This window comes from Heterodontus francisci, chromosome 7, assembly GCF_036365525.1.
Source record: "Heterodontus francisci isolate sHetFra1 chromosome 7, sHetFra1.hap1, whole genome shotgun sequence".
In the NCBI taxonomy this organism is placed as follows: domain Eukaryota; kingdom Metazoa; phylum Chordata; class Chondrichthyes; order Heterodontiformes; family Heterodontidae; genus Heterodontus; species Heterodontus francisci.
This window is the reverse complement of record NC_090377.1, coordinates 26,058,022-26,078,844: the sequence shown is the minus strand read 5'-3', so window position 1 is coordinate 26,078,844 and position 20,823 is coordinate 26,058,022. Positions and strand designations below refer to the sequence as shown.

The following is a 20,823-nucleotide window of genomic DNA, read 5'->3' as shown; positions in this document are numbered from 1 at the left end:
GTCTCAAATGCCATGGAGAAGGAAGTGACAGTGGCACGGCATGCCAGCTTTCTGACCCTAATAATGTCACCAGTGCCAGGTGCGGGCAGTTAATATAACAGACCAGGAGGCAGCCGGGAGGGTAAGTTGAGCTATAAAGTACTTACCTCGTGATTCGGCGGACGCGGACACGGGGACTGCTGGGTAAGTGAACTTATATATTCGGGCAGTGGCTTAACCCGAAACACTACACGTGTAGTGTCTCCCACCCATTCTCCTCCTCTAACCAAAAATAAGGACTCTTGTGTGGAGGGTTTGGTAAGGTGAGGTTTTCCTTTATTTTTTTTAAAATCTCTATTGTCAATTTAGAGCAGAGGGGATGGAAGCTAGGGCAGTTGCATGCTCCTCTTGCAGGATGTGGGAGGTCGGGTCACCACTTGTGTCCCTGCTGGCTTCACCTGCGAGAAGTGCACCCAACTCCAGCTCCTCACAGATCGCGTTAGGGAACTGGAGCTGGAGCTGGATGAACTTCGGATCATTCGGGAGGCTGAGGGGGTGATAGAGAGCAGTTATAGGGAAGTAGTGACAGCTAAGTTACAGGATAAAGGTAGCTGGGTGACCGTCAGGGGAGGGAAAGGGAATAGTCGCACAGTGCAGGGATCCCCTGTGGCCGTTCCCCTCAATAATAAGTATACCGTTTTGGATACTGTTGGGGGGGATGACCTACCAGGGGAAAGCCACAGCGGCCAGGTCTCTGGCACTGAGCCTGGCTCTGTGGCTCAGAAGGGAAGGGGGGAGAATAGGAAAGGGATAGTGATAGGAGATTCAATGGTTAGAGGAACAGACAGGAGATTCTGTGGTCGCGAACGAGACTCCCGGATGGGATGTTGCCTCCTGGGTGCCAGGGTCAGGGATGTCTCGGATCGAGTCTACAGGGTTCTTAAGGGGGAGAGGGAGCAGCCAGAAGTCATGGTACACATCGGTACCAATGACATAGCTAAGAAAAGGGATGAGGACCTGAAAAGCGAATATGGGGAATTAGGTTGGAAGCTAAAAGGCAGGACAAGCAGAGTAGTAATCTCAGGATTGATACCGGTGCCACGTGCTATTGAGGCGAGAAACAGGGAGCGAGTGCAGCTGAACACGTGGCTACAGAGTTGGTGTAGGAGGGAGGGTTTCAGATATCTGGATCATTGGGATACCTTCTGGGGAAGGTGGGACCTGTACAAGAAGGACGGGTTGCATCTGAACTGGAGGGGTACCAATATCCTGGGCGGGAGGTTTGCTAGAGCTCTTCGGGAGGGTTTAAACTAGATTGGCAGGGGGATGGGAACCGGAGCTACGGATCAGTGGATGGGGTAGCTGTTGAACAGGCAGATACAGAGTGCAGAGAGTCTGTGAGGAAGGTTAGACAGTTGACAGGGCAAAGTTGCAGCCAGTATGATGGGTTGAAGTGTGTCTATTATAACGCAAGAAGTGTCAGGAATAAGGGTGATGAACTTAGAGCATGGATCAGTACTTGGAGCTCCGATGTTGTGGCCATTACGGAGATGTAGATATCACAGGGGCAGGAATGGATGTTGGATGTTCCAGGGTTTAGATGTGTCAAAAGGAATAGGGAGGGAGGTAAAAGAGGTGGGAGAGTGGCATTGCTAATCAGGGATAGTATCACAGCTGCAGAAAGGGAGGTCGTCGAGGAGGGTTTGTCTACTGAGTCAGTATGGGTGGAAGTCAGAAACAGGAAAGGAGCAGTCACTTTATTGGGAGTTTTCTATAGACCCCCCAATAGCAACAGAGACACAGATTGGGAGGCAGATTTTGGAAAGGTGCAGAAGTAACAGGGTTGTTGTCATGGGTGACTTCAACTTCCCTAATATTGATTGGAACCTCCTTAGTGCAAATAGTTTGGATGGGGCAGTTTTTGTCAGGTGTGTCCAGGAACGTTTCCTGACTCAATATGTAGATAGGCCGACTAGAGGGGAGGCTATGTTAGATTTGGTGCTTGGCAACGAACCAGGCCAGGTGGCAGATCTCTCAGTGGGAGAGCATTTCGGTGATAGTGATCACAACTCCCTGACCTTTACTATAGTCATGGAGAGGGACAGGAGCAGACAGGATAGGAAAATATTTAATTGGGGGAGGGGCAATTACAATGCTATTAGGCAGGAACTGGGGAGCTTAAATTGGGAACAGATGTTCTCAGGGAAATGCACGACAGAAATGTGGAGGTTGTTTAGGGAGCACTTGCTGCGACTGCTGGATAGATTTGTCCCGATGAGGCAAGGAAGGGATGGTAGGGTGAAGGAACCTTGGATGACAAGAGATGTGGAACAGCTAGTCAAGAGGAAGAAGGAAGCTTAGTTAAGGTTGAGGAAGCAAGGATCAGACAGGGCTCTAGAGGGTTACAAGGTAGCCAGGAAGGAACTGAAGAATGGACTTAGGAGAGCTAGAAGGGGACATGAAAAAATCTAGGCGGGTAGGATTAAGGAAAATCCCAAGGCATTCTACACTTATGTGAGGAACAAGAGGATGGCCAGAGTGAGGGTAGAGCTGATCAGGGATAGTGGAGGGAACTTGTGCCTGGAGTCGGAGGAGGTAGGGGAGGTCCTTAATGAATACTTTGCTTCAGTATTCACTAGTGAGAGGGACCTTGTCGTTTGTGAGGACATGGTGAAACAGGCTGATATGCTCGAACAGGTTGATGTTAAGAAGGAAGATGGGCGGCACAGTGGCGCAGTGGTTAGCACCGCAGCCTCACAGCTCCAGGGACCTGGGTTCGATTCTGGGTACTGCCTGTGCGGAGTTTGCAAGTTCTCCCTGTGTCTGCGTGGGTTTTCGCCGGGTGCTCCGGTTTCCTCCCACTTCCAAAAGACTTGCAGGTGATAGGTAAATTGGCCGTTGTAAATTGCCCCTAGTATAGGTAGGTGATAGGGAATATGGGATTACTGTAGGGTTAACATAAATGGGTGGTTCTTGGTCGGCACAGACTCGGTGGGCCGAAGGGCCTGTTTCAGTGCTGTATCTCTAAATAAAAATGTGCTGGAAATTTTGAAAGACATGAGGACAGATTAGTCCCCGGGGCCAGACGGGATATACCCAAGGTTGTTATGGGAAGCGAGGGAAGAGATTGTCGCGCCTTTGGCGATGATCTTTGCGTCCTCACTGTCCACTGGAGTAGTACCAGATGATTGGAGGGTGGCAAATGTTATTCCCTTGTTCAAGAAAGGGAATAGGGATAACCCTGGGAATTACAGACCAGTCAGTCTGACGTCGGTGGTGGGCAAATTATTGGAGAGGATTCTGAGAGACATGATCTATGATTATTTGGAAAAGCATAGTTTGATTAGAGATAGTCAGCATGGCTTTGTGAGGGGCAGGTCATGCCTTACAAGCCTTATTGAATTCTTTGAAGATGTGACAAAACACATTGATGAAGGAAGAGCAGTGGATGTGGTGTATATGGATTTTAGCAAGGCGTTTGAGAAGGTTCCCCATGGTAGACTCATTCAGAAAGTAAGGAGGCATGGGATACAGGGAAATTTAGCTGCCTGAATACAGAATTGGCTGGCCCATAGCAGACAGAGGGTGGTAGTAGATGGAAAGTATTCAGCCTGGAGCTCGGTGACCAGTGGTGTTCCGCAGGGATCTGTTCTGGGACCTCTGCTCTTTGTGATTTTTATAAATGACTTGGATGAGGAAGTGGAAGGCTGGGTTAGTAAGTTTGCCGATGACACAAAGGTTGCTGGAGTTGTGGATAGTGTGGAGGGATGTTGGAGATTGCAACGGGACATTGACAGGATGCAGAGCTGGGCTGAGAAGTGGCAGATGGAGTTCAACCTGGAAAAGTGTGAAGTGATTCATTTTGGAAGGTCGAATTTGAATGCAGAATACAGGCTTAAAGACAGGATTCTTGGCAGTGTGGAGGAACAGAGGGATCTTGGGGTCCACGTCCATAGATCGCTCAAAGTTGCCACCCAAGTTGATAGGGTTGTTAAGAAGGCATATGGTGTGTTGGCTTTCATTAACAGGGGGATTGAGTTTAAGAGCTGCGAGGTTATGCTGCAACTCGACCACACTTGGAATATTGTGTTCAGTTCTGATCGCCTCATTATAGGAAGGATGTGGAAGCTTTAGAGAGGGTGCAGAGGAGATTTACCAGGATGCTGCCTGGACTGGAGGGCATGTCTTATGAAGAAAGGTTGAGGGAGCTAGGGCTTTTCTCATTGGAGCGAAGAAGGATGACAGGTGACTTGATTGAGGTGTACAAGATGATGAGAGGCATAGATAGAGTGGATAGCCAGAGACTTTTTCCCAGGGCGGAAAGGGCTATCACCAGGGGGCATAATTTTAAGGTGATTGGAGGAAGGTTTAGGGGAGATATCAGAGGTAGGTTCTTTACACACAGAGTGGTGGGTGCATGGAATGCACTGCCAGCAGTGGTAGTAGAAGCAGATACATTAGGGACATTTAAGCGACTCTTGTATAGGTACATGGATGATAGTAGAATGAAGGGTATGTAGGTAGTTTGATCTTAGAGTAGGTTAAAGGGACAGCACAACATCGTGGGCCGAAGGGCCTGTACTGTGCTGTACTGTTCTATGTTCTGTGTACTGTCCATTTTCTTTTTTTGACACCACACATTGTTCACCCATTGAAATCAATAGCTGCACAAGTCAATCTTCGGACTGTACTGTGGTTCAGGGGTACACTAACTCTGTATCTAACAAAATGTGTTATAAAATCCTCTAACATGAATTCCTTCCTCCACTTCAATAGCATGCTACCCACAGATCTGTTACATCATTTATCTCATGATTACTGGAAAACATCGCTCAAATCCTAATCTGAAGGTCATTCAATCAATTTTGTTACAGGAGAAATCTGTGCACAGTGCCTATGAAAGACAGGGAACCAAATGGGGCATACAAGACAACCCTCCTATAAAGATACAGGCCATAATGTTGCTGGAGAGGCACTCCACTCTAGCTGTGGGAGATGGTGAGATCAGTGCAGGTTGCAGATCAAGCCAATAGCCATGGCATTACTGTTAGACAGCCAGATGCTTCCTCACCCTTCACTGTCTCTTTCGTCGCAAGGGATCATGCTCACTCATTCATTGCTTATCCCTCCTCGCCTGCAGATGCATCACAGCAACAGAGGTAGAGGATAAGGAAGATGAGGAAATGATTATGACAAGGATAAGGAGAGAAGAATTTTTTTCCTGGTGAACTATGACAATGGTAATTACAATGGGGATGATAATGAAGAGAAGGAGAATGACGAGTACCAAGTCATACAGAAGTCCCTGAAGCAAGCGACAGCACCGAATTCTTCTGACCCAATCCACTGGATGCCCTCTCCCCCCGCCGCCACCTACTTTATCCCCCACCAGCTCAGTTACTTTCACATGGGAGGTGTGATTGAAGATGTGTTATTGGGTAAATTACAGAGCATAAGGGAGTTGGAGAACAAGTTAGTGGATGAGGAAGCTGTAGAGAATGCTGCCCGTGGCTTCAGAATCGAGGGACACAGAGCTCGTGGCTACTCCCCTGATTACAAGGAAGCTCGAGGAACAACACACCTATGTGCTGGCTCTGAGGTCAGTCTCTGAGGACTTAGTTTCTTTCTGATCATCATTTCAAGATAAACTCTGGAGCTTTGGGACCGCGGTGCGAGACCAAATGGGGATCCTGAGCCCGTACTTGCTGGCAACTAGACCGGCGGCCCAACCATTCAGGAGGCAGCCTCCTAATTGGCCTCCTCTGCATTTGCCGTCCTATTCAAGACGGCAGGTGGGCTCCCGATGCTGGAGGGCTAATCAGAGGGCTGGCAGCTCTGGAGCCTTGGTCACCCCACCCCAGGAGAGGTTGGCAGTACTGAGACAGATCGGGGACCGCAAGGGCGCCTCAAAATAGAAGCACTCTCGCTGGCCTGCCATCTAGAGGTTGCCTCGATTGAGCCAGTGGCCTTATCACATGGTGGGAGGCTTCTCCGACATTGGTAAAATACCAGCTCCGGCGGGGCCCTAAGTGGAGCCCTAATTGGACGAACTGGCTGCCTGCCTCCGTAAAGTGGGCAGCTGATCCAGTTCATAGCCTTCCTCAGGAAAGTCCCCCAAAGGCGGGACTGCGTTGGGGAGTTGACCCAGTGCAACTCCCTGCTATAATCCTGGCCCTCCTGCCTCCAACGCCGTCACCATGGGGACGGGAAAATCCAGCCCTGGATGCCTGAAGGGGGTAAGAAAGAAATGAAAGACTTGTATTTTTATAGCGTCTTTCATGACCTCAGGATACCCGAAATACTTTTGAAGTGTAGTCATAGAGTCACTTAGTCACTGTTGTATTGTAGGAGTTTTGGAAGAAACTTTATCATGCAAGGCATTATTGGAATGTTGAAGGTTTTACCTCAAGTGGGGGTCGATACTACTGTCTAATGCCAGTGCTGTTCAGGCACAGTGTATGGCTGACCTTGCTGGGTGGCATGAAGACAGCTCATATGAATAATTTTTGGCACTCCAAATGTCACTTGTAATAGAACATCCAGAGCTGTACTTTAGGGTGTCAGCAGCCAGTGATGAGTGGGGAGAGTGGCACCAGGCATAGGGGCCAAAGGTGGTAGAGGGAGCAGAGGACACGTGGCACTGGGCATGGATAACATGTATGTTTTATTGAGGCCTCCCCTTCAGTGTCTATTCCAGATATGAACTGCATAACTGGAATGTGCGTGCTCCAGCAACAGAAAACTTAAATATTTTCATGGAATAATGAGATTTGCATTCAGGTTATTTGTAGCCTCCTGACACCTTTAGCTCTGAAAGACATAAAATTGTAATGTGTGAAATTAGCTTCCTGAGAGGGGCTTAAATTCAGTAAAAAAAGAGCAGATAGTCTCTTCCTCTACTAAAGTTTCTAGGTTCTTATTATCTCTGGAGGCCTGGGTACAATGGAGAAATTTGTATCACTAAATATTTACTGATTCAACATCACTTTTTTGGCTCCATCATTTTGATTAACTGTTGTTTTTCTATTCATTTGCATTACGAGGAGGCCTCTTAATTTAAATAAACTGCGGAACCTTAATGAGGCTTGCACATACACTGTACACAGGGTACCAGTAGTCCGGGTTGCCAGGTGTCCACATTGCATCATGCAACAGTAGCAAGTACCAGATAGACCTTAGACTTCCACCCCTGATAACACAGGCAGTGAACCAGGCCATCGAGTTATCAGCCCCAATGTCTCTAGTGGCGCAGTGGTTAGCACTGCAGCCTCACAGCTCCAGTGACCCGGGTTCAATTCTGGGTACTGCCCTGTGTGGAGTTTGCAAGTTCTCCCTGTGTCTGCGTGGGTTTCCTCCGGGTGCTCCGGTTTCCTCCCACAGCCAAAAGACTTGCAGATTGATAGGTAAATTGGCCATTATAAATTGCCCGTAGTATAGGTAGGTGGTAGGGGAATATAGGGACAGGTGAGGATGTGGTAGGAATATGGGATTAGTGTAGGATTAGTATAAATGGGTGGTTAATGGTCGGCACAGACTCGGTGGGCCGAAGGGCCTGTTTCAGCGCTGTATCTCTAAAATCTAAAAAAAAAATCAACAGAGGAAGTGCATGACTGTAAGTGTGGCTCAAATAAACTTGGTACTCACAACATCCTTGTGGTTTTTGTTGTTAAAATCGAACACTGACACAATGGATCTGAACTGATTCAGAATCTCATTGTGACGAGCCATATCTGTGGCAAGAACACACCTAAAGAAAGATAAAATTGACATCAGTTCTAGAATCTGCAGCAGTTTCCTTGCTTATCAATGTACATTGGTGCCAATGTTTTGAATGCAGGGAGGAATATTGCCCACCCGCAGTATCAGGTGTGCTGCCTGTGATTTTTTGATATGTGCTGGGAACAGACAAGGTTCCCCCACTGCCAGCCCATATTCCCAGAAAACTACCCAGTGTGTTAAAAGTTAGTTTCTCATTTAAATACTTCTAGAGACTGACAGGAATTACTAATCATTTGCTTAGACTATTTTTTTCACTAAAGCCCTATGGTTTATAAGACAGATTTTCCCCTGCAGGCAATAACGATTTTTATTCTAAATTGGCAGTGTTTTAGCTGGTTTTGTGCAGCCTTAAATCTGAGCTTTGCGACATCTCTGTAATCTTTGTCCTGTTGTCCCTCGATATTACTCAAGAAAGGTTACTGATTACTGACATAAATCAGTGAGCAACATTCACTCTGTTTGAACGTATTAGAAAACCAAATTTGTTGACAGAACAATAAGCAGTCGAGAAAGAAGGAGGCAAAATACCTAGATTAGTTATAAAACTGGGCCGACACATTGCAAAACAAATTTCAATCAACAAAGCTAAAGAATAGGATGAAAAATGTGGAGCAGAAGCATACAATGAATACAACTAAATTGCAGACTTCAAAAGGATCTTGGAATAATATTTGGCACATCAATATCCAGCCAATGTGATAGAGCAATTTTGAAATATAATAAAATACTGAGATGGAGATAAATGTTCTGAGAATCCACAGGCAGCATGGAACCTTGCAGGGCATGGTGTGGGGTTGGGGAGCAAGAACTCAGACACATGGCCACACTTACCCAACTTGCAGCATTCCCAATTTCTCAACAAGCAGTTTCGGGGGTAAAATGAGGCTGCACTACCAGCATGCAGGAGCTGCGTTATGTCAGGAAGGCCAAGGAAGATTCCTTGCCCTGTGGAATGGGGTACAATGGGAATCCTGGAAGCTGAAGAGTTCAAGCAAGATTTGTGATCTCTCAGGAAATCAAGGGATAGGGGGAGAAGGTGGGAAAGTAGAATTGAAGTCCAAGATCAGCCATGATGATATTGAATGGCGGAGCAATCTCGATGCGCCATTTGGTCTACTTCTGCTCCTATAATGCTGTCATGTATTCTCTGCTGCTGTGGGCATTTAAAAGCCACCATACAAACTGGTATGCATGGACAAGATGTTTGAAATAAAGAAGAGGAACATTCAGTTGGTTCTGTTAGTGGTGTTTGATCCTGCCAGATGTTCCTTTCATTATTATGCCCAGATGATATTTAATGCTCAGGAGCAAAAGAACAAAATTTACCCTTAGGATTCCACATCATAAATTCTTATGTCATCAGATCCCTGTGATTTAATTACTTTCTTGTATTACACCATCATCCAATGTACATCGTTAATGAGTCTTGAAAAACATAAATTTTCTGTTAAAATACCCACTGCATAAGCACAACCAATTTTACTAGGATTCAACAAAGCAAACTTAATTGACTTACACTTCAGTAATACTCTGGTACAACCATTTTCCCTCTCTGAATACAACTGAACAGAGCAATAGTACATATAAGAGCTCCCTTTGCAATTCGCACAGCTTATCAAGTCTTTAACATTTCCTTCCAAACATAAAATAACCAATTGGTGGAGCAAATGCTTCTGCAATCCATAACTTTGAGCATGCATTGTTAAATAGCACACTATCAGCATGCACTCGAATGTGGCTAATGTCCGTCAAGGGAGCTTTTATTCGAAATTTGCATTTTAATTGTGCTCAATTGCATTTGAACAGTCAGTGAAATGTCAATCTGACATTTCCTGTGCAGAACTCAATAAGAGCATTGCAAAGGATATAAATGCACCAGGTGATTGTCAAGCTTCTTGTGCCTTGGCTATAAAATAATATTCTTCACATTCCCAAAGTTGCTATGCTGGATGGTAATCCTTGATATCAGCAAAAACCCTAGAGCCACCCAATGATTATGTCATGAATAATTCGCATGAAGTATTAGGAAGTTATCTCCCAAGGTGAATGGCAGTACTCACTTTATCATTCCTTCCCGAATCCGTTTATACTGTTCCGTCGTCAAATTTCTGAATATGTTGTTTGCAGACTGTGGGTGCCAGGAGTAAAAGAAAATTTTACTGAGGGTCAATTATCAATTATAACCAAAGAGCAGCTCAGTAATAGCACTGAAACTGTTAAACGATTGCAGGCAAAGCCACTGATTAGTAGTCTTCATGAAAAATGGATGGAATTACAGGATAAGATCCCCAAAATGCTAGTAAAAATAGATGGCTCTCAGAATATGATCCCCAAAACGTTAGTAAAAATAAGGAATCATAAAATATGAACCCCCAAATGAATTGAATCAAACAATACAATCCCCAAAAGGCTAGTGTGACGTAAACCACACCTGCCAAATGGAAACATATTAATTTAGTCAGATAGAACACTACTTAAACCCTTTTACTGGATATTGCACAGAACTTGTTTAAAAAAAAAGACCACAGAGTTGAACCGCTGAAACATGGCTGCACATTTGCCTTCTGACAAACAGTTGAATGGAGAGATAATGGAAGTGCTCACTGATTCAATTAACAAGATTGGTCTGGGCAATCATAACAATGAACATTCTTTGTCTCTGTAAGAGCCAGAGCTCCAAACCCTACCGAGTGTGACTGGAGAACTTTGAGAATCAACAACCCTCGCAGAAGATGCTGTTTCAAACAAAGAGCTGGTCACATGACTTACTGGCTGGCCAGACTGGGAACTGTTTGAATTGTGCCTCACAGAAAGGTTTGGGTCAGACTGCAATTTGAAGACAAAAGAGAAGGAAGGTCTCTCCCTGTCTCTCTCTCTCTCTCTCAAGTAAAGTCCCAGGGACCCACAGGATAGGTTTTTGGGAGGACCATTGTTGTTAACTCATAACAGTAAATTAGCTTTTTCAACATTCAAAAAATAGTCAAACATTGCTAGTAGAAATTGCATTGTAACTCCAGCATTTACAGGGCTCAGTGGAACAGAAGCAAACATAGGAACAGGAGAAGGCCATTCAGTGCCTCAAGCCTGTTCTAAAATTCAATTAGATAATGGCTGATCTGTACTTCAATGCCATTGACACCTAATAAAAACCTATTTGTCTTGAAAATTTTCATTGATCCAGCAACCTTTTGAAGTTGTATATTTCAGATTTCTACTACCCTTTTTGTTAAAAAGTGTTTCCTTATTTCCCTTCAAAATTAAATAGCTCTAATTTTAAGATGATGCCCGTCTGTTGTGGAATTTAAAAAATTCACACCAACTTTCAGTGGAGCTCAGGGAGCCGTAAGGCACATAGGTGCAAGCTACAGGGTCCTATGATGAGTAGCAAGAGAAGGGAAAATTAATGATGGATGCAGACCAAGTACTGTATTTCATAGTTGAAGTAGAACAAGGTGAAAGAAACCATGCGAGGGAGACCAGTGGCACTGAAACTATATTGGCTGCACCTACCATTATATTAACCAAACCTTAAGGCATTTAAATACCTAATTGCCAATCACCAAGTATCAGTCCTGCGGCAGACTTTGGGTCAGCAGGCGAGCTGCAGAGTTTTGCCATCTGCTGAAGGTCACCTGCAGCCAACCTGCTACCGTAATTAACCATATAAAATTATCCTTTAAACTGAAACACTGCAAGGGGGAGAAAAAAATTCCTAAAATAAATATTACATTTAATTTAATGGGCGTAATAATATTAAATTGGCTGCTTGTAACCAATGACTTACTTAGTCTTTATTCCTACATTACCTTTTCCAGGATCTTAAAGGCCACAGAACAGTGATGGTTCTCCAGTGGCGAGATGTCATTGTATCTCAATGCCAATTCTGTGCGAGCATTGATCTACAGGAAAGCAAACAAGCAGATGTTGGATGTCCCGCAAAACTTTCTGGACCAACAACACATGGTTCAAAGAGAGCGCACTTTGATCAGTAGGATGCATCAATCCCAATCACAGCCTCACAGTAACTTCAGATCTCCAGTTTTAAGATTCCAAAAAGTAACAATGATACATGAAGGCACTACAATTTTGATATAAATCTCTGTTATTACGCGTGTTTTTAATTATAAAGTTTTCCGCATGTGTATTAACTCGGTTCCACCATTTCTTGAATCCTATGCCCTTACTTTAGCAATTGCATCTTGACAATAAACAAACAACACCATTGAGCTTTTTAAAATTCTATCATGGGATGTGGGTGTCGCTGGCAAGGGCAGCGTTTGTTGCCTGTCTTTAATTGCCCTTGCGAAGGTGGTGCTGAGCTGCCTTCTTGAACCGCTGCAGTCCATCAGCGGGTACACCCACAGTGCTGTTAGAGAGGGAGTTCCAGGAATTTGATCCAGCAACAATGAAGAAACGGCAATATATTTCCAAGTCAGGATGGTGTAGACTTGGAGAGGTACTTGCAGGTGGTATTCCCATGCATCTGTTGTCCTTGTTCTTCTAGATGGGAGAGGTCGCAGGTTTGGAAGGTGCTGTTGAAGGAGGCCTGGTGAGTTGCTGCAGTGCATTTTGTAGATGGTACACACTGCTGCCACAGTGCGACGGTGGGTGGAGGGAGTGAATGTTTAAGGTGATGGATGGGGTGCTGATCAAGTGGGCTGCTTTGTCCTGGATGGTGTCAAGCTTTCTGAGTACTGTTGCAGCTGCAGTCATCTAGGCAAGTGGACAGTATTCCATCACACTCCTGACTGTGCCTTGTAGATTCTTTGTTACTGGAAATTGTCATTGCCTGGCACTTGCACGATGTTACTTGCCTCGTATCAGCCCAAGCCTGAATGTTGTCCAGGTCTTGCTGCCTATGCACACAGACTGCTTCAGTTTCTAAGGAGTTGCAAATGATACTGAACGTCATTCAATCATCAGTGAACATCCCCACATCTGACCTTATGATGGAGGGAAGGTCATTGTTGAAGCAGCTGAAGATCGTTGGGCATATGACGCTACCCCGAGGAACTCCTGCAGCAATGTCCTGGGGCTGAGATGATTGACCTCCAACAGTCACAGCGATCTTCCTTTGTGCTAGGTATGACTCCAACCAATGGAGAGTTTTCCTCTCGATTCCCATTGACTTCAGTTTGGCTAGGGCCCCTTGATGCCATACTCAGTCAAATGCTGCTTCGATGTCCAGGGCACTCACTCTCACCTCACCTCTTGAGTTCAACTCTTTTGTCTATGTTTGAACCAAGGCTGTAATGAGGTGAAAAGCCGAGTGGCCCTGGTGGATCCCAAACTGAGCATTGGTGAGCAGGTTATTGCTGTGTAAGTGCTGTTTGATAGCACTGTCGATGACTCCTTCCATCACTTCGCTGATGATTGAGAATAGACTGATGGCACAGTAATTGGCTGGATTGGATTTGTCCTGCTTTTTGTGGATATACATGGGCAATTTTCCACATTGCAGGGTAGATGCCAGTGTTGTAGCTGTACTGGAAAAGCTTGGATAGCAGCACGGCCAGTTCTGCAGCACAAATCTTCAGTAGTATAGCCAGAATGTTGTCAGGGCCCATAGCCTTTGCAGTATTCAGTGCTTTCCTTGCTATCATGTGGAGTCAATCGGATTGGCTAAAGACTGGCATCTGTGATGCTGGAGACCTCAGGAGGAAGCCGAGATGAATCATCCACTCAGCTGTTCTAGCAGAAGATGGATGCAAATGCTTCAGCCTTGTCTTTTGCACTGATATGCTGGGCTCCCATCATTGACAATGGGGATATTTGTGGAGCCTCCTCCTCCTGGTAGTTGTTTAATTGTCCACCACCATTCATGGCTGGATGTGGCAGGACTGCAGGGCTTTGATCTGATCCGTTGTTTGTGGGATTGCTTAGCTCTGTCAATTGCATGCTGCTTCTGCTGTTTGACATGCAAGTAGTTCTTTATTGTAGCTTCACCACGTTGGCACCTCATTTTTAGGTATGCCTGGTGCTGCTCCTGGCATGCTCTCCTGCACTCCTCATTGAACTAGAGTTGATCCCCTGGCTTGATGGTAATGGTAGAGAGAGAGTTATACTAGGCCATGAGGTTATAGATTGTGTTTGTAAACAATTCTGCTGATGATGATGGTCCGCAGCACCTCATAGATGCCCGATTTCGAGCTGCCAGATCTGTTCTGAATCTATCCCATTTAGCACAGTGGTCGTGCCACACAACACAATGGAGGGTATTCTCAGTGTGAAGACAGGTCTTCTTTTTCATAAGGATTTTGCGGTGGTCACTCCTACCAATGCTGTCATGGACAGATGCATCTGCAAAAGGTAGATTGGCGAGGACAAGATCTAGAAGGTTTTTCCACTCCCCAATGGACTCAAATGGCTACTGCCTTTGGAGCCCCAGTAACGTTGATGAGATAGTCATTAAATTATGTAAATAAATAGACCAAATTGCCACATCAGATGACTTTTCTCCTCCCTTGTGCAAAAATATGCCTTTCTTCCAATCTGCGTATGCACCCCCTGTTTTCAATCTCTCCAGCCTGCCAGAGATTATGTATAACTGATGGGTCCTTCTCATCACATGAAAAGCTAAACTCTAGGTCTGTTGAGTGTTCTGTGCAATTCAAAAGCTCCTCAGCCCATCAAACAGTAAAGGTTTGGCTACCCTTGGACTAGAGGTCAGTCAACTCTCTGTCAGACCACTTGAACTCAGAAGTGATACTGTTATGTCTTGTGGTTTCCAGAGCTTCTTAAATAATCACACTACAGACACAGATAGTGGAACTTGCATCATGGTTTCTCACATCTCTCCATTTCTGGCAGAATAATATAATGTGTGTCTTTGGTACACAGTTGAGTGATGTGGCATTCTAAAGATATATAGACATACACTTGAACAACATAGTTCCTATGTCATTTTGGATAAAACTCTTTAACATCGCTCTTTATTTTAAAAAGAATTAGCAATGCCTTTTACCATTAACATAACCTGACCAAACATTATTTTTTTCTTTTTTTTTGGCTAGACTAACTTTTACAATTAAACTTGTAATTCTGAACACTTTATTCACAATATCGTTCTGGTAAGATGTTATGCCTCCATCTCGTGGATTTGGTTGTCGTCATCCCTGTCTGTGATGAGTTGGTGCGCTGAACTGACTTTGTTGCATGTGTGGCTGCTGGTGTTGTAGAAATTGTGCTTGATGGTGATGTTGTTAATGTTGCACCACTTGCTGGTGATGCTGCTGATATGTCGCTTGTTGGTGATGGTTCTGATGACCTTCTATGCTCTATCAGTTCTGGTGTAGGCCAAATATGGACACAGTTCCTTCTCAGCTGCTTACCGGTTTCAGTCTCAATGATGTATGATCTTGGACACTCAGCTTTACCAACAACTTTTGCTGGGTTCCAGGTTTTCAGGATTGGATCCTGTACATGCACAATTTGTCCTCTCAACAACTTAGGCAATGATTTGGCATCTTTGTTGAAATGCCGACTTCCTTCTACCAGTGCATCTGTGATTTGTCATCTTACTTCCTCATAGTCATTTGGAGGATGTATCATGCTCACTAGAGTTCTCTTGTATTTTCTACCATTCAATAGCTCCATTGGCGATTTCATGTTGCCTAGTGTAGTTCGGAGTGACAATAAGGCATGGTTTGGGTCTTCCTTCGTCTCTCGGCATTTTACGAGGGTCCTCTTGACTGTCTGGACATGCGTATCTATAAATTCTATAAATCCCTTGGTGATGCGGTTATGATGTTGAATCCGTACTGTCCAGCAAACTCCTTAAACTCTTTGGAGGTGAATTGGATTCTATTATCACAGATCACCCTTTTCGGAATGCCTTGCACAGCAGACAGGAGTCATACTGCTGTGGTGTTTGTTGTAGCTGTCAAATCTTTTACCTTTCTGATGAAGGGAACTTTGAGTAACAGTCTGCTACTATAAGATACCATTCTTGGTTGTGCATGAATAAGTCAGTTCCCAGAATGTTCCCAGCTGTATCTGGATGGCAATTGGCAAATTAGGTTCTTCAGAATTGATTTAGAAGATCAAAATGAGCAAGACTCTCAGTACAAAAGAACAAGACTTTTAGAAAAGAAATATGGCATTGACACTGAGCACTGTATTTTCTTGACACCAATGTAGTAAAATATTTTAAATGCTGGGCCATGGTCTGGGTGGTACCTAACCAGCCATCATCTCCTCTTTTGAGTGTGTTTCTATACTTCTAGCATACACTGCATGTAGATACCATTCTTTCAATGTCTTTGTAGATGCCTATCAAGTACACAGCTGAAATAAAAACGAGAAATGCTGGAAATACTCAGCAGGTCTGGCAGCATCTGTGGCGAGAGAAGCAGAGTTAACGTTTCAGGTCAGTGACCCTTCTTCAGAACTAGCAAATATTAGAAATGTAAAAGGTTATAAGCAAGTAAAGCAGGGGTGGGGCAAGAGATAACAAAGGACAAGGTCACAGAATAGCTGACCAGAAGGTCGTGGAGCAAAGGCAAACAATATGTTAATGGTGTGTTGAAAGACAAAGCAAGATAGGGTGCAGATAGGGTGTTAACAGACTGAAAATTGAACAGCCGCAAGTGCAAACATAAAAAAAACAGTGGGTAAGCAAACTGAACAACCGAAGATGAAAAATAAACGAAACACAAAAAAAAAAATTTTTTTAAAGGAAAAAGAAAAAAATAACTGAAAATAAAAGTAAAATGGAGCCTGTCATGCTCTGAAATTATTGAACTCAATGTTCAGGCGGCAGGCTGTAGTGTGTCTAACCAGTAAATGAGATGCTGTTCCTTGAGCTTGCGTTGATGTTCACTGGAACACTGCAGCAATCCCAGGCCAAAGATGTGAGCATGAGAGCAGGGGGGAGTGTTGAAATGGCAAGCAACCAGAAGCTCGGGGTCCTGCTTGCGGACTGAGCGGTGGTGTTCCGCAAAGCGGTCACCCAGTCTGCGTTTGGTCTCCCCAATGTAGAGGAGACCACATTATGAGCAGCGAATACAGTATGCTAAATTGAAAGTACAAGTACACAGCTGATCTGGCTCTAAGCGTACACTTTTCCATTCCCATGGGACCTTCATGTATCTTCTGGAGAAGTTCTCTTGGCATCGTTTTGGGTACCATGATTCTGATCCAGCCCGCAGAATACCATCTCCTAGTGAGATGTCATCTCTGATTGACCAATACTGCTGTATTACTGGTTGTGTTTGTTGCATCTTTTCCAGCCATCCCCGAGTCAGTTGCTGAAAGTGCATCTGTATTTCTTTGTCTTTACTGGTCTCAGCTCAGATTTGACTCAATTTCAGTGGTGACACGCTCACCAGGTGATGTATCTTTATACCAAGATCTTTTATCTTGTGTTTTTCATATGGTGACAGAAGAGATAAGGTATCCGCTAGCACAGCACCACTTCTCTCCTTGGCTTGTATTTCAGAATGAAATCGTAACTCTGAAGCCTCAAGCCCTTGTAGTCTTGTTGGTGCTCTACACAGATATTTCTTGTAGATCTGTTCTAGTAGACGATGATCACTCTCCACTATGAATTTTCTCCTGTAGAGATATATATGGAATTTCTCGCATCCATACACCACTGCCAAAAGCTTTCTTTCTATGTTGGCATATCTGGTCTCAGCTGATGTTAGAACTTTGGATGGGAATGCAATTGGCTTTTCTTCTTGTACTAGGGCTGCTTCCAGTCCTTTCATAGAAGCATCTACCTGCAGAGTGACAGGTTTCACTCTTTTGTGGTATGACAGACTTTGTCTCCATGCATTTTACTTCTTTGAGTTTACTGAAACTCCTCTCATGTGACTGACCATTGGTACTCAACATCTTCTTTCATCAGCTCTCATAGGTTTGTTGTGTGTTCTGACATACAAGGTATGAAAGAGCTCATGTACTGGATCAAGCCCAGAAAACTTCTCAGCTCTTTCTTGTTTCTTGGAGCTTCCATCTCAGGGATAGCTGTGACTTCTTCAGGACACAGCTTGACTCCATCAGGTGTGTACACCATTCCGAAGAACTGGCATTCTGTCACCTTTACAATACATTTGTCTGCATTTAGCTTGATTCCAGCTTTTCTGGTTCTCTCCATGTCTTCATGTAGATGTAGTTATGGTCTATCTCATCTACACCATAGATCTGGATATCATCAGCTATGCTGATTGCTCCTTTGCATTGCCTGTATGTCTCATCTATTTTCCGCTGGAACACATCCTGACTCACTTTAAGGCTAAAAGGTAGATGCAGGAATTTGCACTGTCCAAAGAGGGTGTTGAATGTTGTCAGTGAAGATTCCTCGTGAAGCTTCACATTCCAGTAGCCATTTCTGTATTCAAGCTACTGAAAACTTTTGCCCCTGCCAATGCTGGCGAGATCTCTTCCAGTGTTGGAGTAGGGTAGTGATTCCTCTTTATTGCTTGATTAGAATCTTTGGGATCCAGGCAAATTCATAGTCATCCATTTGGCTTCTCTCTCACTACGATGGAATTTACTCAATCTGTAGGCTCTGTGACTCTGGCAATCACCTTCTTTTCATCCATCTCTTTGAGTTCTCTTTCAAGCTTTCATTTTAGTTCTACTGGTACCTTACGTGCGGGATCAACCACTGGTTTCTTCTCTGGGTCAATACTGATGTGATACTCAAAATCTTCAAAGCATCCAACTGTCTCATCAAAACACTCTGGATACATTTAGACCAGATCTTCCTTGTTTCTGCATGGTGGGCACTTTTCAATGGGTGTGCTACCTCTAACCTTCATTGATGCCTGCTTCATCTCATGGTTTACCAAAATCAGCTTCAGCTCTTCACAACTGCTCAACCCCGGGATAGCTGGACCATCTGTTACAATGAGGTAGAATATACAGTTAATGCCTTTTCCTTTGTGCGTCTCTTTGATTTGGGTCATTCCCAGCTGTCAAATCTCAGTTCCACCATATGCTGTCAGTGTGACATTGCTCAGTTTCAGAGCAGCTTTCTTTGGGTAACCATTCTCTTTCATATTTTCAGGAAAGATCTTCTGGTATAGATCTGAGCAGAATAATGTTATTCTGTGCTCCAGTATCAAGCTTCAGCTTCAGATCTATGGTTGTGGGCTTACTTCTCACGTTCTCCCTGGTCTGTATGGTTGTGTAAATTTCTTTTCTTTGGGAACTTTCACTTCCAGACATTTCTTGTAGATCTATGGTTCCTATGTCTATTGTGTCCTCAAACTCCACGTCTTCTTCCAGTGTATAGATGGTTTGGTTTCTTTTATTTCTCATTTGCCCTGTTGCTCTGTCTCTGGTAATTCCTTTACCATCTACTTTCTTTGTCTTATACATCTTTTCCCAGTGACTGGGCTTTCCACAAGCTGTGCAGTTTGATCTATATGTGGGACATTTCTTTCTGTCTGTGAACTCAGAGTCATCCACATTTCTTGCACATCTTTCTCTTTCTCTGATGTGCATTCCTTTGTTGCTGTTTCACTGCATCAACCCTGTTTCCTTTCCCTTGTCTTAACTGAAGGCTAGATGTTTGGGTAATCTAATCTTGGGTGTCTTCATCTATCTACTCGTGGCTTGATGTGCTCTGGCAGTGTCTACAGCCTGCGATATTGTAAGCTTGTCCTTTCCAATTAAAGGTTTTTGTAAATCAAGGTGTGCAGAGCCCCAAATGAACTGATCTACCAGCCTTTTATCAATGCCCTTGAATTTACACTTGCTGGCTTCATTTTTTATTTATTCATGGGATGTGGGCATCGCTGGCTAGGACAGCAATTATTACCCATCCCTAATTGCACTTGAGAAGATGGTGATGATCTCGTTAAGAAATTGTCAAAAGGTTCATCTCGTTCCTGTCTCAGGCTCTGAAATACATAACAGTGGATCCAATGGTTTGACTTTGGCTGAAGATGTGTGCTGAATTTCTCAAAAATCACGTCTGGGTTTTTAACCATCATCCTCACGCATTTCCCAGCTATTGAAAAGATCTAATCCTTTTTCTCCTGTCCATAAAAGGATATAGCTGACTTTTTCCACTTTACGAGTGCCTTTCAGAAAACTACTGAATTAAAGGGTGGCTACCCAACCCAAACCCGATCAAACCTGACTACATGTGTCGGGTTCGGGTCGGGTCGGGCATTTAAAAAAATTAAAGGACTTGGGCCCGGGTGGGGTTCGGGTTGGCTTTTGTCGGGTCGGCTGTTGTCGGGTCGGGCCTGGGTCAGGTTTGAATTTTATACCCGAGCCAGGCTTTATACTGAATGTCAATTTGCACTTTTGCTTAAACTTTTCAAATGTCTCCATGACATCATCCGCTTCCAAATTCAACATGGGCTGGAACTTCACATTCATTTCTATGGCACGATCATCTCATTTTTTCGCACGATTTATATGGTGATTTTTTCTGGCCCTTAATCATGTTGTTTTTCGCAATCAAATTCCGCACTTACATCACTCATAGGGTTTGAATTCCACTCACAAATACCTTGCTGCCACCATGTCTTGTGTTTCCCAGGGCTTCTTAAATAATCATACTTTAGACGCATACTGGAGCTTGCATCTTTGTTTCCTCACATCTCTCCATTTGTGGCAGAATGGTGCAATGCAGTAGTGAGTGATGTGGCATTTTAAAGATATCTATACATATGCTTGAACAATGTAGTTCCTAAGTCATTTTGGATACTACAACAATATAACAGATATCATGGAGGCCAGGACATTCTGATCTTCCATGAGTAATTGATCCTCCAGTGCAGAGCTCATCGCTGAAACAATATGAAAAGACGAGAAAACCCAGTTTATTTGCCAGCCTGGATCTTACATTGACCGATTGTCAACGGAGATATAGAATGGGGGACCTAAGCCTAGCCACTTCACAACTAGGCATGGACACAGCAGTAAAGGCTACAGACTACAAACAGAGCTTTGCTATCAGGCCATGTTTTAGATTAAGGCTGCACTTTTACATTAGTTACCACTCCAATTTAACTATTTTGGTGGACTCCAGTTTACTCAATAAGCAACCAGTCACATATTTTGACATACTGTGTAGTTGTCAATTGAAAGTACTTGTTAGTG

At 44.1% G+C, this 20,823-nt stretch overlaps 1 protein-coding gene across 1 annotated transcript in view; it reads right to left on the bottom strand.

Moving 5' to 3' along the window:
• The window catches only part of si:dkey-219c10.4 (high affinity cGMP-specific 3',5'-cyclic phosphodiesterase 9A), a 66,885-nt gene that overhangs the window by 11,564 nt on the left and 34,498 nt on the right, over positions 1–20,823 (bottom strand). The window contains exons 9-11 of the mRNA XM_068036259.1: positions 11,565–11,657; positions 9,819–9,886; positions 7,624–7,726 (exon numbers count right to left, since the gene is read on the bottom strand). Coding sequence (XP_067892360.1) covers positions 7,624–7,726; positions 9,819–9,886; positions 11,565–11,657 — 264 coding nt within the window. The remainder of the gene's footprint in view (positions 1–7,623; positions 7,727–9,818; positions 9,887–11,564; positions 11,658–20,823) is intronic.